The following is an 18476-nucleotide window of genomic DNA, read 5'->3' as shown; positions in this document are numbered from 1 at the left end:
AATAGAGCCGAGTAAGACAGTGGGTAGATATATATTTATATACTTTTGGTTGTGGCGGATTGCAACCAGAGAGGCTACCATGTTATAGCAGTCCTATATACAAAATTTCAACCTTCTGAGGCTACTCGTTTCTGAGTTATGCGAGATACATGCATACGTACGTAGGTGCAGATGGTCACAGAAAAACTCTTCTGATTCTATGTTAAATCCATTTTACAAGCTGTTTTGTAAAACAGAGTCCTTTATTCTATTTTCTGACTTGATTCTGATAGACGTCTCGAAATAATCTCTTCTGAATCCATTGTAAGTCTATTTCTAAACTGTTTTGCGAAAAAGAGGCCTTTATTTAGTCCGTACAAAGAGATATCAAGCAAAAGCATCGTTGAAATGAATTCAAGAGCGGTCAAAATGGATATTTTCCTTGAAAACTGAAAACCGAAAGATTTCGCGATTACAATTTTCTTTACTTTGTACAAGGAAGTAAAAAGAATACTTTATAAATAATTAAATGACGCACATCATTGCAAAGGAAAAATTTCGGTTATAAATAGAATTAAAGAAGAATATTTAGAAAAGTGTTTAGTGTCACTGAGTACAGGCTCTCGTAAAAACATCGCGTAGAACTTTAGCGTTTTTTGGCAACCTTTTTAAATGGTAATATTATTTTGAAAATGATTTAATAATATTTATATAATTCAATTTTAATAATTATTAATATTTATATATTGTTAAATTGCATTTATGTTATAGATAGAAACGATTCCCAGATACTGCGAGGACATCTTGTATCACAGCTATTATCCCCACATTTTATTTATTTATTTATTTATTTATTTGTTTGCTTTCTCTATTTTATATGAACAGTTTTGTTTTACGCTGATGACTTGTGATGATAGTTTTTCCCGTCATAGCGCAATAAACAAGCTTAACATTTTTCTCAGAGACCACCCTGTTAATCCGCAACCCGGTGTTTCATTTCCTTTAAATCGCAAGTTCAGTGTAATATACACTGGTGTGTAAAAATTAAGGACGAGACGGTTTTTTCAATATAACTTTGTACAAAAGCTTTCCAAATCAACACATTTAATACCGTAAAATCCCCAATACGTAAGGACATGAGTAATGTAAGCAACACTTACTAAAAGAGAAATCAGAGGGATAAAAAGAAGCTTTATTGAAAAAGTAGCATGGAGCGCAATGCGACTGAAGGCCGAAACATCCCTGTGATGGGTGTCCAGCAAGAAACATCCGGTCTTTAATAGGGGATATGATCTCCCCTGACTGCTAGGCAGGTTTCACAGCGTCTGCCCATGTTGAGAATGAGGGTGTCATTGAGTTGTTGAGGCATTGCTGCCCATTCGTCTTGCAGCGCCAATCGAAGCTCCGCAATCGTTACTGGTGGTAAGGTACGAGCTGCCAAGCGTCTGCCTAGAAAATCCCATACATGTTCGATGGGATTGAGATCCGGAGATCGTGCCGGCCAATCCATACGTTCAATATCCTCACTCTCTAAGAGCTGTTCGGCAGCTACTGTGCGATGACATGGTGCAATGTCGTCCATGAAAAGGAACTGCGGACTCATGGCGCCTCTAAAAAAGACGCACATTTGGAAGAAGAATCTCGTTACAATAACGGGACCCGTTGACTGAACCTGCGTCGGAGATGTGAAGGTCTGTACGACTACCGAGCATGATGCCTCCCCGAACGAGAACACCGCCACCTCCATACCTGTCCCTTTCAATGATGTTCGAGGGATGATTGCGGCTTCCCCGTTCTCTACAGATGAGTATGCGATGAGAATCGCTACTCAGACTGAATCTGCTCTCATCTGTAAAGAGTACTCGTCCCCATTCATTGTCTCTCCAATTCCGGTGTTCCCGGCACCACAGAGAACCCTTTCTTCGATGGGCAGGCATTAGAGGTACACACCGTACAGGGCGTCGTGCAAACAGACCACCACCGTGCAGTCTTCTGGCCACGGTAAAACGCGATATCGGTCGTCCAGTCGCCTGTGTCGTGTGTCTAGCGATTTCTCCCGCTGTCTGTCGCATGTTTTTTCTGGCCTGTAAGGCAATAGACCGGTCATCTGCGGGCGTGGTTCCTCGTGGACGATCACTACTAAACCCCCGGATAGCTGTTCCTGTAGTTTGAAATTGTCTCCAAAGTCGTGAAACGATGCTGTGAGCAATTCCGAACTCTGCAGCCACACTTGTCACACTGCGGCCTTCCTCCAACTTCCCAAAGTCTCGACCTCGGGTAAAAGCATCCAGATGTCGTCTAACAGATTAATTATCCGCCATTTCTCGCTGAGGCAGCAACTCGGTGTGATTTTAACTGCTATACGGCGTGCAATCTCTTTGCCAGAAATACTGATCTTACACCGACAACATGCTTTCTACTACTCAGACACTCCCCCATTACGTCTACCTGCATATCTGCGCATGTGCCTGTACATCACCTTACTTAATCTTCCGATTGGTCTTTCTGTCCGCTCTGCCTCTTCGTTCAGCTGATATGCTAATTTTTCGACTTCGTCCTTAATTTTTGCACACCAGTGTGTTTTTACACATTTCTGAATCAAAATTTTGAAGTTGATTAATTTGCATTAGCTTTATAAGAAATAAACATAATCTAAAATGTCATAGATTCACGTAAACAAACAATACGAAGCATATAATGCACGGAATTTTTCTTATCACTTCTTTATCACTTACGTTTACCTCTTATTAATTAATTTAGTAGTGTGCTTAGTTTCAATATATTCCATTCATTATGTATTGGAAATATATTTCATCTTAAAATTCTACTATTTGCTTTTAAGTTTATAAGCTACTAATCAGTATAAAACTGCCCATCTTAAAAAATAACATTAAAGAAAATTACTTCTCTCTGAAAAAAAAAAAATTATAGACGAAACCAAATCTGGATATTAATCCCATATGTACCATTTAACAATAAAAAAAATGTTCTCTAAAAAAATTACGTGACAAAAAAAAATGCCCATATATGGCTCCAGATTTTGACATATGATTTATCTGTACGAAAGTATAGGACTGCATTATAAATAATACTATTTTTAATTCATCAAAAGCATTTCGTATCTCTCACGAAAGTTTCAAAGTTGTTTTCAATTTTGTATTGTTACATGAACATTTTGCTGGAACGTAATCCCTGGTTACGTAAAGATATGAAATTTTTAAAATTTTCTTGACAGCATTATTTGCCGAGAGAAATATCATTACATTTCCTGTCAAATAATATTAGCATTTTGAAAAATGAAAAATCCCAGTCTGAGACAACTACCGCTTTGTTTGTCCGTTATAATTAGCAATTCGCTTACTTACTGTTATTTTTCTTTCAGATTTTCGTATCTGGAATGCTAAATATCGCGTGCACGGAAATTAATGCAATTTCCTGAAAGCATGTATAATAATCCTAATGAAAGCCTGCGACTTTTACATTTTATTAAAAAAAATGTGCTTATTCTTTTAATTAACAAAGGAATGCATCGTATCGTATATCAACTTGTTCTGTTATTTGTTTCGAACTCTCTATTTTGCATTTCTGATAGCTGTTGCTGCACAAGAATTATGAGAATTCCGCTCCGTCCTATCAGAGTAATAATAAGAGAGCAAATCAGATTTTTCAATGTTCTGAAATATGCACTGTTTAAATTTTTTTTGCTTACTACTTGCAATATCGGGACTATAGATATGAGTTTAGTTTTTGCTCTTCTGTACTGAATTTATTAGTAATTCGTATATCTTCAATAAGTGGAGAATGCGGCTTATATGGGTACACAAAAGAAACGGATAATTTGCTTGTATAATTTGTATTTCCAGATGTATTGATTTACTGATGATGTTATTAATATGCATTTACTGCAGTTCAAGCAAAGACATATTGTTTTCTAATTTCGCTTATGAGATATATCTTCCACCTTCCTAGCGTACCTTCGTCGTGTACTGGGATACACTGAGTCGGGATTTCAGAGTTCCGTGGTTCGATTCCCATCGAAGGCGATTGCTAATTTTCCACCTGTCTGCTTCCATAAAAATGCCTAATGTCTCTACCCGCTTACTTTATTTCAAAGAAAATTACATAATTAAAAAAAATAATAATATTTCCTCAGAGTAAAATGCATTTTTTTTTTTCAATAAAATTTATTTTGAATGTTCACAGGATACAAACATTTCAACTTAAAGAAAACAACTGAAATTAATTTTATTGGGCTGCGAAACTGAAATTTGCTTGTGACTAAAATTTGAACACTCTATTTTTAATTTTATAAGCATTAACAGTAGTCAGCAAATCTAGCAGATTTTTTTAAAACTAATGAAACAGTAATGTTGAAGGAAATTATTTAATATAAATATTTTATTCAAAGCAATTAATATGATTATTCGATCTTTAATTTTCAAATACTTTTAATGAGATATTTTATATTTTAAGCTGCTGGGACGATTTTAATTTTAAACTCTAAGTTTTAATTAATTAGCGATAAATTTAGTAAAACTAACACATCATCATGCAAAATACCAGCTTAGTTTATGCAGAATTTATGAAGATCAAGGGCTATATATAACTAAACCGAATCAAAATATAATTGCTTACTGAATTTTTAAAATATAAACTCATGCATTCATACATTAGCCACTACTAAATATAAAATCTTTTATTATTGCTAAATGTTATCATTTCTAAACTGAATATAAAAATCTTATCCAAAAACAGTTAAAAGCTCTTAAATTATCAAAAATATTATTATATTAAAAATGCAACGTACTTACCTTTTAAGGAACCAGATGTGTTGATTTTATTGTGCTCCGATTCGCAAGCTGATGGGGAAAAATATAATCAAATTCAGACAGCAAAAACCAAAATCGGATGAGCTAAATAATAATACATTAGCAAAAAATTTATTTTTAATCTTAGATTTTATTAACCGCTATAAAATGTACATTCGTAAATTACAGTGTTATTCTTTTAAACAAAAGTTGGGTAAAAGTTTACAATTGGGTGCCCCTTGTTTTTTGGCGATTCTTTTTTGACGCAAAAATTGGCTCAAAGAAGGCACGATTTCAAGATGGCCGCTACACAAAACCAAAAAAAGAAGTCAAAGAATTGCACAAACGCTGTGTCCATGTACACATCGATCTGCTTTCACTTAAAAATGTATCCCAGAATTGCACAAACTAGCCATAGCTCACTGCCTTAAATTTGTCCATTTACACATAACAATCTATTTTCCTTTAAACAAATCGGAAAGCTAAAACAAAGTTAAAACTACCATGGTAACCAGAAATGAGGTTTTATTGCCAAAATTAAAAAAAAAAAAAAAAAAAAAAAAAAAAAAAAAAAAAAAATGTCGCTAATCGAAGGGACACCCAATTCTACACTAGAGCAAAAAATGATAAAAGCCAAAAATGGTTATTATAAATTATCGTCATTATTAATTATCATTATAAACGGATAAATTACAGATGATTTATGTAAGATATTAATGTGCTTTGAAAGTATGGAATAAAACGGTTAGAAACAATACATAAAATTACTTTTTCACATAACCACAATTCATTAAGGACTGGCATTCAACCTCTAACAGCATATCACATGCCCAGCTAAACTGTTCTTCAAATATTCAAGCTCGAAGCAAAAACGTGTATGTCCATTTTGGCTATACTTTTCCATTGTAGCAGTTTTTCTGCCATTAGAAGGTACTTAGTCGACTTGGGCTTCACCACTACTAAAGCTGAAAGTGGCTGTCATTATATTGTAAAAGCACCTAATACATGAGCCTTTGTTACATTCTACAAAAAGACGGACAATTTCAGCTATGCCCTTCTCGGGGAATCGAACCCGACCATTCGGTATCGCAGTAGACTCCCCCGCACACTATACCGTCTGTGCGGCTCCATTACAGCAGTTATAAGTTCATTCCTTACGTTTTGCTTTGCATTTTATAAAGGACAATACCTTAAAGTGTTTTAACTGTAAACAAATATATTTAATTACTTTTACTGTTTTATAAATTTTGTTGTGAACAATATTTTTCAACAATTTTCCCATATTTTTGCATAAAAAATTAAAGAGTTCAAAATTTATCTTTTTTAAGCTTAGCACAATTTGCACTTTCTTACATTTAAAATGTGAATATGCATGATGTATTTAATTTAATGATTCCAGTTTAAAAAATTGTTGCTTGCGCCTACATTTTACATTTCGAAATTATTTTTCATATTTTGTTTTTGAAGTCCAAAACATTGTCGGAGTCGGAGTTATGAGAAGGCTAAGTCATTTACTCAATTAAAAATTAAAATTTTTAGACATTCTATATTTTTTATAAACGTTGTATGTGGAATTCAGCCATCCCCCTTGACTAAGAAAGGATTCAAGAGAGTAACATTCCGTTCCAAGTTTTATCTTATTAGATTCAGCTATTTAGCGTGAAATTTTCAAACTGTTTTATTTGTTCTTATTTTTTTAATAAAATTTTATTTAGTATTTTTGGTAATATTTACAATTCTTGATTTGCTTTTTATGCATAATTCCTGCAATTAGAAAGCTTGAAAAATTTTAATGCATGTTTGTAGAATCATTACCGTTTCATTAATACTGAAATTGCACTTAATTACAGATTTTTGGAATAACTAAATTGGTCTTAGTTATTTATTGAATTGGCTTAAATTTCTTTTATTATACATAGTATGTTACCGTAAAATACCGAAATTGGAGAATGTCGACATTCTCCAAATACGTACGAGAAAGACCGAATTTTTGGTTATATGTTTATATATTCGGACAAGATTGTATAATGCAGTCACATAATTAAGTAAGTTTATTATTGGTGTTATTTTGTTTCTTCATTCAGAATGGGATGTTCGTTTTATATTCAACAGTTTATTTACATACATTGTTACTTTCTCCTACTTTGGCATACAAGGTGTGGCACAAAAATAAACGAGACTGGTCCAATAAATCATTGTACTCACAGAATCAGCTCTCCGTGACATTATCACCTTCAAAGTAGTTACAAAACTTCAAAGTAGCATTCACACACTTCTTCATTCGATACTGACATTCCTGGTAACAGTTCTGGATCGAGGTTTTTGGAAGGCCCTTCAAGAGATTCTCCGTTTTTGCCTGAACTGAGGTAAAATGGGTTCCTTTTAAATAAGATTTAACTTTAGGAAAAAAAGAGTCGCATGGAGCAATATCAGGTGAATAAGGCGGATGCCCCATCACAGTAATGGTTTTGCTGGTCAGAAACAGCTTGACAGATAGGGCCGTGAGAGCGAGTGCATTGTCCTATTGCATCAGCCAACAATCACTCCACAACTGTGGCCTTTTTTTCCCTAATTTTTTCGCGAAGTCCTTTTAGTACTTAAGTGCAGTAATATTTATTAACAGTCTGGAACTAAACAGTCTAAGGCACCTATTCAATCATTATGAAAGTGTTGAGGGGCGCCCAGTACGTTCAACCTCTTCCACATAGTCGCTTCCCCCTGAAAACCGCTTATGCAGTTCAAACACACGTGTGTGAGACAAAGTCTCATTTCCATAAGCCTCGGTTAACATTTGAAAGGTTTCCTTTGTGATTGATTTCTTAAATTTCACAAGAAACTTGATGTTGATTTGCTGTTTGGTTTTTTACATTATGTTCTGGCATTCTGCGGGCAGAATGCACGTGTTCATTCGATGACGCAGTACTCCCCATTGGCGTGGTCGGTTAAGTCGAAACTTGTCACATGGATAAAGGAGATGTCTCACATGACGTCACCAAAATAGTTGTTGCCAATTCCACTCCTTTTTTAAGCTACGTACTTACTCTCTTTTATTTTTGTGTCACACCTCGTATATCATAATTTGCTTTAATAATAAAGTATAATTTTAAAACATAGCAAATATATTTTTATTCAACATTCACCATCAGTGCGTGGCAAATGTCGATATTTGTTGGTGTGAGAAATAAGAATATTTAGCAAATGTTTCGGACATACACCCAACCGACCCTGAGAATGTTGACATTCACCAGAAAATGGGGACATTCTTCAAATGCCGGTCTTAAACAGTAACACATATATATTCCTTACGAAATATTATCAGTAATATTCACTGATGGCCATCCTACATCAAGAAGGAAAGCAAGTAGAAGAGTCTTATTCCTTGTACATAACTGGTCATTGCTTGAGTTGGCCTCCGACCAGGATGTTAGTGATACTGTGGTTAGAAGCCAACTCCTCGGTAGATATAAGCCTATGACAGTGAAATAAGTTATGCTAAATCGACAGCATACAGCTTAGAAAATAATTAATGATGGCAGGCCACTTTGATTTACAGAAGACTTAAGCACACCCATCGCTTTGAGCAATCAGAGAAAGACACAATTTTAGCAGCATTCTTTGACCAAACTTAAATTGGAGTTAGTGCGTAAACTAATGTAGGAAGGCATATCATCTAAACATATGAGTTGTTGATTGAAACATATGAGCTGAAGAATTAGTCAAGTTGAACATGTTCATATCAATACAGAATTATGTATGAAATTTAACTTGATTAACAAGATTACATATGGAAGGGGAGAGTGTCGCTGTGCTTTTACTGCTGTGTAAAATTTACGTTGTGGATATATTTGGGACAGATGTCATTATTAAAATTTCAGGTAGTTCGGGTACACATCATGCATTTTAAGAGGCGCTACTTCTGGCTATAACAACGGAAGCCGTTGTTATAGCCAGAGGTCTCGCGGCAATCCATTACCAGATTGTCTCAATAGGTGGCACATCTGGAGATCCGAGAATGAACTAGGGCAACAATCGAACATCCTCTGTATCGAGGAAGATGAGTACAACATGGTCAACTTGCGATTCTGCATTATCTTATTGAAAGATGGCGTAACATAGCCTTGAAATTAGGGAACCGCCATGTGTCTGAACATGTATTAAGTGCAAGGACCGTTATCTACAATGCATTATTGGCTATAAGATCAAGAGATGACTTTTATGCGTTCTCAATGGTTGACAGGTAAAACCGAGATTCGCCTGAAAAGACGACGTGGTGCCACTCTCTTAGCCAGTTCGTTTTTCGTCGCACCACTGTAGGCGCACCTGTTTCTGCTGCAGCGTCAAGGGAAGTAGAATAAACGGTCGGTGTGCTGATAATCCGTGATACTGCAGACGTACTCTCCGGAATCCGGAACAATATGTGCGGCAATATCGCTCAATGGTAAACCACAGTCTCTATAGACCACGATGCTGGCCGCTTTTAAAATCCGATACGTACTAGCAGGAATTTTTGCTACTTACATAAGGCATAACACGACCTACACAATAACAACCAATGTTCAAATGCCATTTCCATTTAAGAAACCTGCTATGCAGATTTCTCATTCATACACAATATATGGCGGCATTCATGCTTGTTTTGTGCGCATGCGTTGCAATGCTAAACTTTTGCGTATCTTCATATGTAAATACTTTCATGAAAACCTGGCATTTGCTGTATGACGTCTTCAGGATGTTAGCTATGCTAATGGCTAGCCACATATATAAGAAGATTACACGATAATTCTGCAGTTTCCAAAATAATGACCAATTTTCAGCTCTTTTGCAATATATTTTTTTCAAAACATCTGCACATAATCTAGCATTTTCAAGCATTTGACATCCGAAGTATCATGAGATACTTATCAACAGTAAAACCAATCTTTTAATACATTTCATTTTGTTGTCTATCAATAAATAGCTTAATAAATTGTAAGCCCTTTTATAGCACTATCAATTACTAATTAAGTCATACAAATTAAGTCTGCATATTTTGAATATTTTCCCTTCCGTAAATTTATTTATGTTCGATAATATCTTTATGCCTTTTACCAAGTGTGAATACGTGTTGTTTAAATGTACGAATAAATTTTGAAGAATAAAACTAATAAATTAGAGCGATATTCTATAGTTCGAGAGGAATAGAAATGTGTTTGATGATTCAATGGAATGTAACAAAGAGAAAACATGACCAATCCTAGAAACAGTTGGAAACAATAAATAAATCATTTATTTCAAAATAAATTATATTAGTTCATAGCATTTCTTTTATAACCGTCGTTAAAGAAAGTCAACTGCAACTGATATAAATTAAGCACGTCTCTTAAGTAATAAATTAAATGTTACAATTAAATTTCTTGATGTAAAATATTCCCATGAAGCTCACGATTTACAAAAATTATTTTTCTTTCTTTCAGATTGTCGCTAAAATGGTTATAAACGGGAATAAACTAGATTTTCCTTCCTTTCATTGAGTCTGATCTTATTTACTTGAGAACCTAATTTGTTTCAAATGTCTAGCTAAGCGTTCTTTTTGAAAAGGAGTTCTAGGTTATAGAAAATTATTTTGCCATGAGACACTGGTAAGTCATGAGGCACTGGTGGAGTTAATATATCATAATTTCATGAATCTGTTAGTGTCAAACAACATTCTATTCAATAGTGCAGAGAAAATTGAGGAATTAAAATGCCGATAAAATGTTATGAAACATTGATTCATTTAATAATGCAAATTATATACACCTGCTGAAAAAATAAATAACAAAGGCAGAACACGGAATAAAACAAGAACAATTTAATGGATATTCGTGAAATTTATCCAAGAGGTTACTGTGGCATTAACTAGACCACATAGCAAAAAATAAAGCGAAGAATACAAATTCAGATGAATTATGATCATCACAATACGAAACACCAAATGGGACGGAAGAATCTGCAAAGAAAGGAAACGTTACGCTAATAGCGGTTAGGTAGGTAGGTAGGTAGGTAGGTAGGGTAGGTTTCGGAGGACTGGAACGCCTGGTGTCTACCACAGGTAAACGAGCGTGTGTTCCACGGTCTCCTCTAACTACAGCAAAAGCTCCCTGGAGCTACACAAGGCTGCACCAGGAGCTTATTGATGTTGTCAAAGGGAAGTAATGGCCTTACAAGGGCATTGGTAGGATTGTATTACAGATTAAAGAGGTAAGCTGTGGTGTTACATATGGTAGGTAGTTAAACTAAAAATGCAATAAGACGTACACATAAAAAGACATAAATACACATAAGCAAACAATACACAAAACACAATGCGTAAAATGCATAAAAAGAGTACACATAAAACAGGTACATACACATAGTCACTTAAGGCACAAAAAGACTAATGGAGTACATAAAGTCACATGAAAGATGGAGCACAAGGTTAGTGTTGGGCAGTTCTGTTGTATGTAAATAGAGGTACATCTTGAATGATGAATGAAGAGTTCATGAATACTCAGGTGCGCAGAAGAGTGCAGTTAGATTGATAAGGCGTTGATTATTGTAGCGTCGCTAAGAACATACATAAAAATACTGATTAAAATAGCACGAGGACGTTGTAGCACTAATTATTGGGCAGTGCCCCAGCAATTTGATAACCTCTAGCTGAAATGTATACTTGACAATAAGGAGGAAACTAGCAATAATATTGTTGATCGAATATTGTGGCATTAATGGCCTCTTCAAGTAGTAATGCAAGTCGAAGATCGTGGAGGATGCTCGGAGGTTAACTGCGACCAGCTACCCGTCATTCCAACGTGGCCCACATATGCTGTGTTGAACTCAGGTCTGGTGATCTTGCAGTCCATGGCAGACGTGGAAGGGTTCCACTCTCCATTTAACTCCGAACCAATCGAGATCTATGTGGGGGTTGCGTTATCGCCAATAAATATCGTGTCGGTACCTATTGAAGCGATAAAAAGACGAACAAGAGGGTGTAGAATTTTCATCGCGATATCAGGTGGCTGTGAGGAAGCATCAGGAAACACCTAAAGTTCAGTGTGGCCGTTCGATGGTATCCCAGCCCATACAAATAAACCTCCTTCTCTGTAAAGCGTACATGGTCCCCTGCTTTGATGTCCAATTGCGGTGTTCACGGGCTTAATTCAAACGAGATCTGGCATGCGATGGAGACAAAAGAAACACAAAGACTACAGGTAGTCGGGGCCACATTCCAACTTTATGCAGTCGATGCAAAACAGTTTGGCAGGATATGGGACGTTTTACAGAATCAGAGAGATGCGACGCCAGCTGCCATGCTGTTAGTGATCTACGGTATCTTACATATAACATAAGAAAGCGATTGTCTACCATTGCGGTAATTCTCCAGCGTTCAGACCCACGTCTTCTATATGAGTTTTGATCTCTTTGGTAACGATTCCACAGCACATTCATCTACATACTGATGACACTATGATGCACATTCAGCTTACTCGCAACAGGGGATTGTCTTGCACCGGCTTGCAATAAGCATTTCTCTAAAGCATTTCATCGCGCAAATGGTGTCTTCGGCTTATGCTTTCTGCTTTGGCAATCCCGGATTACACGGAACTATCGCGGCTTGCGAACTGAAGCATAGGACTTGCATACTCCTTTTTAAGGCGGTTGTGACCTCTACCTCATATGTAAATTGTATGTTTTAACTCTTCCTTTTACATTAATTTATTTTAGCATTTTTTGTTTACTTTTTTAGTACGAGAGTAATAACTGAGAACTTAGAATGCTTTCTTAAATTTTGACTCGTATTAATGCGGCAGCATTAATGATCAAATGCAGTATTTGAAACCGTTTTTGTGTTAATGAATGCGCTGTTGAAAGACGAAAACCGTAGAACCAATTTTAGAAATTTCTCTTTAATATGAGCTGTATGTGAAAGTGTCAGAGGAAACAAAAATTTCTGAATAAATCCATACATTTCATTAATTTAAGAGAAATCTAAAATATAAGCTTAATTCATTTGCATTTTCAAACGTAAATCTGTTTTATTATATTATTGTGATTTACAATTATTTTCTGAAGTAAATTTGGCATTATTTAATGCAAATATTTTCTTGCCTTTACGATACTTAATTTTCAGCATATAAAATGTAACAAATTTATTTTAACTTAATGAATTTCTAACTTTCCTTTCAAAATTTACAATATTTCTTAAGAAAATTTGGAAATGTCCTCTCCTCAAAATTGAGAAACCCACAAAATTCCAAATGTGTTTTCTTGAATAACATCTAATTTTTGTGGCCTGTGAAAAACTAACTGATTAAGTGCAGAAAATCTCACATTTCTGAAAAATAAACATCACGAACATACGTAATTTTTACAAGTCGCATTTCCTATTTAAATGCTGACCAAAGTCTTTTGTCAATTACTCGCTTCTCCGAAGAGATTACTCGCTATTTTATCTGTCAGAGAGAATGACTCGCGATAATTTCCGCAAATGTTTAAGAAATATAATAAATAAAGAAATAAAGCTTTTATTGAAGGGCATTTCATGATCTTTGAGTAAACGCGTTTTGGCATCATATACTTCAATTCGATGCAGCAGGTCTTTACCCTCAAAAATTCAATATTACAGTCCTTACACTATTATCAACAAATCGTGACATTTCGTATTTACGCGATCGTGTAGTTCCGGATGAGATTTATTTTGAGCTTCTGATTACATTGGAACCTCCAGAGATCCCTGTTTCGATTTTCAACGAAGGCATTGCTCATTTTTCATCTCCTCTGCTTCAAAAATACCTAATGTTTCTACATCATAAAGTGGATTATTGTTTACTAATGAAGTATAGAAACATAACATCTTTAAAAGACAGTTTAAAAATATTCTTGGTGACAACACAATTTAAAAAAACTGTTCGAAGACAGTTTAAAAATTTAAATTTCATATATTCTTACTAAAACGTGTCATGTGATTACAATTGTCATAGACAGTTTTGTATTATCCATTTCTTCAGAGAAAAAACAAAATATTTATTAACATTAATAATATGGAATGAGGTGAAACACAAGATTATACTCATACTACGATCTTACGACTAATTTGAAGTTACACAGCTGAAACATAGTGATTTCGTAAGTAATCTCAAAACTGCTAGTTTTATCCTCTTACGAATGATCTAAAAGAAACTGAAAAGCAAATTGTTTCGTATCCTTAATTGTGGAAATGCTAAACTTCAAAACCCTTTGGCTGAAGGAATTCTGTTTCAAAATTATAATTAAGTTTGTAAATATATGTGTAAAAGTGAAAATTCAAAACAAATAGCAATCACCATTTAAAGATGGACCAAAAAATTTGAAATCCTGTCCCAGTTTTACGCATATATCAGATTAAAGCAAGCTGAAATAAGATGGGGAAAATACCTGAAACATTTAGCATAAAACAAACGTGAAATATTTCAGAATAAATAAGATATATTTTGCTTTTCTCAAGTATCCTTTTGAGCGAAATATCACAATGTAGAATCAGATTATCTTGCTATTTTCCTTTGCACTTCAGCATGAAAAATGTCGTGAATGAGTGTTTGTTTTAATTAATTTTAATTTGTATCCGTAGTACAAAACAATGTTATTTCGAAAACTATCTAAATTCATGTGTCTCAAATTAATGCAGACGAAAATGAAACACACATATATTTAACAAAGTACGTTCTGTTTGTAAATGCACGCTGTGATTAAATTCAAAAATGTCTCAGGAATGAAACATAAGAATTCTTCTTTCTTTCAGATTTACTAACAAGAATTAGGTGTTTTTTGTAGAAGAAAATTAATTCAGTTTTGAAATGTTAATCACTGAATATACTGAAACATCATCTGCTTTATTTCTGAGAATTATATTTTATATTTATATCACATATTTACCGATAACAACAAAACATTTTCATTATTAATGAATTAAGTCAGGTTGTGCAGCAAATTCGTGTCTTTTTGCCGAGTGGGAACAAAAGTGCATTTTCAGTATTGTACACCTTAAAATCCGCCCTTTTTCCTGCTGGCCAAACTGCTTGTTTTTGCGTAGAAACTCTAATTTTAATTGTCAGAATTGTTTTTTTTTAAACTGCATTTGGTGTTTTATGCTTTTATATATTTTTATATTTAGAATTTATATATAGAATATTTGTTCAACATTTTATTTGAAATTTTGCTTTGATGAATGAGTTTAATATATAGAAAGATGAGGCTAAAATATGGAAATTTTATGGACATCATAATTGAGTAAAACTCCGAATAAAGCTGGTGAAGTTTTGTCTCCTGCTTTTTTTCACCCTTTCAAACGAGAACATTAAATCAAATTTTTTGTTTTTAATTTTGTATAAATATGTGTATTTATTCTCAAGAGTAAACCAACAGTTTTATGTTATTTAAAATCTGCATGCTACCATATTCAAAAAATACATGAACAAAATTTGTTCAAAAGGAGACTTTCATATACAGAGAGCATAGTTTATTTATACCAATGCAGAACATCTCTTCTTATGCAGCTATTTTTTACAAAAAAAAAAATAATTAGTAATATTACTTTCAAATAATAAAATGTTCAAATAGAAAGCATAAGTGTCTCAACAGGTGTTATTATTTTTAGCTAGGAATAAGATCTTGACCATTACAAATGGACTTTATGAATTTTGGAGCATGTTTTACCAATTTACTAGGTGTACGACCTTTTTATTTTTTATAAAGCGTGAAGCTTACAAATTTAACCATTTAAAAATGTATTTTACCTCAGCTTTCAAATTTTTAACATAATTTTGCGATAAATTGTCCACTATAAGTTTAAAAACGACAAAATAAAGTTTTAATACACTGGTTATCATAAATTAAGGAAAAATCACAAAAATAGCGATAACTTCCACAAAAATAAGGCAAACCGTGTAAAATTCGAATATGTTGACAAGTAAGAGTAGCTGAATGAAACTGCAGCATGTAAATTAGTGGCGCTGCACTCGGAATACGTCATCTGCGAGGAGCATAAAAGTCCATGTTTGAGAGCAAGCCCACATATTTCAGTGTAATAGTGACATCAGAAATCTGAGATAGCCAATTCGTAACAATGACCTCCAGGCATCATTTGCCTGCAGAACTACGATGGAGACTATAGGCAGGATAAAGTCAAACAGAAGTGGCTAGATGGCTAAATGTGAAACCTTCTGTGGTTCATAGACTTTGGAGGCGATTTCAAACCACAGATTCGGCATCTAGGAGGTTCAGCCAAGTACGGCCAACTGCTACGACGAGCGCCGATGACCGATATTTGACATTATGTGCACGTAGGAATAGAACCGCTACTCCGACTCTTCATAGATCCTCCCTTGCTGCAGCCACCGGAAGGTTGGTGTCAACGTCAACTGTGCGTAGAAGGCTTCACGAAGGTGGTCTGTATGCAAGGCGACCAGCCATTTGTGTGCCGCTCACGTCACGCCATAGGAGGGACCGTTTGCAGTAGGCACGACAACATGTCTACTGGACGCCTGGAGGGCTGTTCTCTTTACGGATGAGTCTAGGTTTAGTCTAGAAAGCGATAGTAGGCGTTATTTGATATGGAGAGAACCTGTAACCCGTTATCATCCGTCAAACATCCGTTAAAGAGATGCATAACGGAAGAGGCAGTGTCTGTGTTTGGGATGGCATCTCTTTTGGTGGATACACAGATTTCCATGTCTTTTCAACGGAAATCATGAATGCTCCGGTTTGTAGAGATGACATCCTTGATGCTTATGTGCGCCCATATGCCGGGGCAATAGGTGATGTTTTCCTGTTACAGGACGATGACGCAAGACCTTAACAGGGCTCGAATCGTAAATGATTATCTTCAACAGGAAACAATTATGTGCATGGAGTGGCCAGCTCGATCCCCGGACTTGAATCCTATCAGCACGTTTGGGATGCTTTAGAGAGACGTCTAAATGCTCTCAATCCGCCCCCCCCAGACACTTGCCGCACTTGCAACTGTTTTGCAAGAGCAATGGCTCTCGCTTCCTATGGAACTGATAGACCGCATAATTGAAAGCATCACGCATCGCTGTATGAGCTGTATTCCTTCTAGAAGTGACCATATTCCATATTGAAAGTACTTTTCCTATAGCAGACTGACACCTTCGATTTGTTCATTTTATACATGTGGTAATTTCTATACTACTATAATTGTCTGGTAATTTATTTTTATGTTATTTGATACCTTACTATGCGTTGTATTTTGTGAGTAAGTTTCATAAAATTCTGCACGTAACTTTTTCAATAAGCGTGATTTTTGTGATTTTTCCTTAATTTATGATAACTAGTGTACTTTTTAACAGCAGATTGTTTCCTTGTGTATACTGTCATCTGCACACCAAATAAAATTAACTTAAATTTTTTTTCACGCTATATTCTACCTTTTAACACTTAGGCGTTTTCTAACTACAATATATTACGTTTAAAAAATAAATGAAAAAGAATGTGGATGCATTTAAAATCGCAGGTGCCACTGAAATATATATTTTTACTTCCTTGTACGAAGTAAAAAGGAAGTATTGTAATCGCGAAAAGCTTCAGGCAGCATATTTCAACGAAAATATCCACTTTGACCGCTTTCGAATGCAATTTAACGATGTTTTTGCGTAATATCTATACGTAACGACAGAATAAAAGACTCTTTTCCTCCAAAAAAACTAAAAAACTGCTTTAAAATGAATTCTGAAGAGAATTTTTCGAGGCGTCTGTACGTATCTCGCATAACTCAAAAACGAGTAGCCTCAGAACGTTGAAATTTTGTATATAAGACTACTATAACATGCAGATGTGCACCTCGTATTTTGGTTTAAATCGGCCGCGCCAAACGTATATAAATATATTTATAAATATATCCACTCTGTTACCCGGCTCAGTGATCTCAGTTTCTTTAGTCTTATATGTTTGTAAATTGTACATTTTTTGCTTTAAAAATTATTGAATTATGTTGTTTTTATCTTCCGGTTAAAGTTTTTATGCCTTTCGTAAGTCTGGAAGCAATATTTGTACAATTATCAACAATTTAAAAGCTGTTTAAGTGCGGTTAAGTTTTAAATGACATGGCGGACATACAGTCCGCCATGTCATTTAAAACTTAACCGCAGTGGATGGACAAAAATATGGAAACACCTTGTGAAATGCATGTTTGAAAAGAAAGATTGATTTTAATGAAATATGTAGGTGGCGCTGGCGTTTTTGACTACTGACGCCACCTATACAACTTCGTAAATGTGCTTAACAGTTCAGTTGTTGTCGGAGTACTGTTATGTGAGGTTGTCATTGCATTATGTCAGAGTTAACAGACTTCGAACGTGGGCAAATTGTTGGAGCACGTATGGTAGGTGCTTCCGTAAGCAAGGTAACCGAGGTGTTTAGTGTTTCAAGAGGTACTGTATCGAAGATTTATTCTGCATATTTGAAAAGCGGAAAAACATCATCTGCTAAATCACAGCGCGGACGAAAGTGTGTCCTGAGTGATCGTGACAGACGATCATTAAGGGCAATTGTGACGAAAAATAAGAAGACCACAGCTTCAAATGTTACTGCTGAAGGGAATGTTGTGTTACCGAACCCTATGAGTACCAAAACAATTAGAAGGGAGCTTCATAAACAGGAAATTCCTGGCCGTGCTGCAATTGAGAAGCCACTCATCAG

General features: G+C 35.1%; 1 protein-coding gene across 1 annotated transcript in view; it reads right to left on the bottom strand.

The window, feature by feature from the left end:
- LOC118181532 (synaptogenesis protein syg-2-like) overlaps nt 1-18476 on the bottom strand; it is a 349639-nt gene that overhangs the window by 46137 nt on the left and 285026 nt on the right. The window contains exon 9 of the mRNA XM_085814611.1: nt 4791-4838. Within this exon, the coding sequence (XP_085670737.1) occupies nt 4791-4838 (48 nt within the window). The remainder of the gene's footprint in view (nt 1-4790; nt 4839-18476) is intronic.

This window comes from Stegodyphus dumicola, chromosome 4, assembly GCF_044657685.1.
Source record: "Stegodyphus dumicola isolate Sdum_Otavi_A_Nest chromosome 4, ASM4465768v1".
Lineage (NCBI taxonomy): Eukaryota > Metazoa > Arthropoda > Arachnida > Araneae > Eresidae > Stegodyphus > Stegodyphus dumicola.
This window is presented reverse-complemented; position numbering and strand designations above follow the sequence as displayed.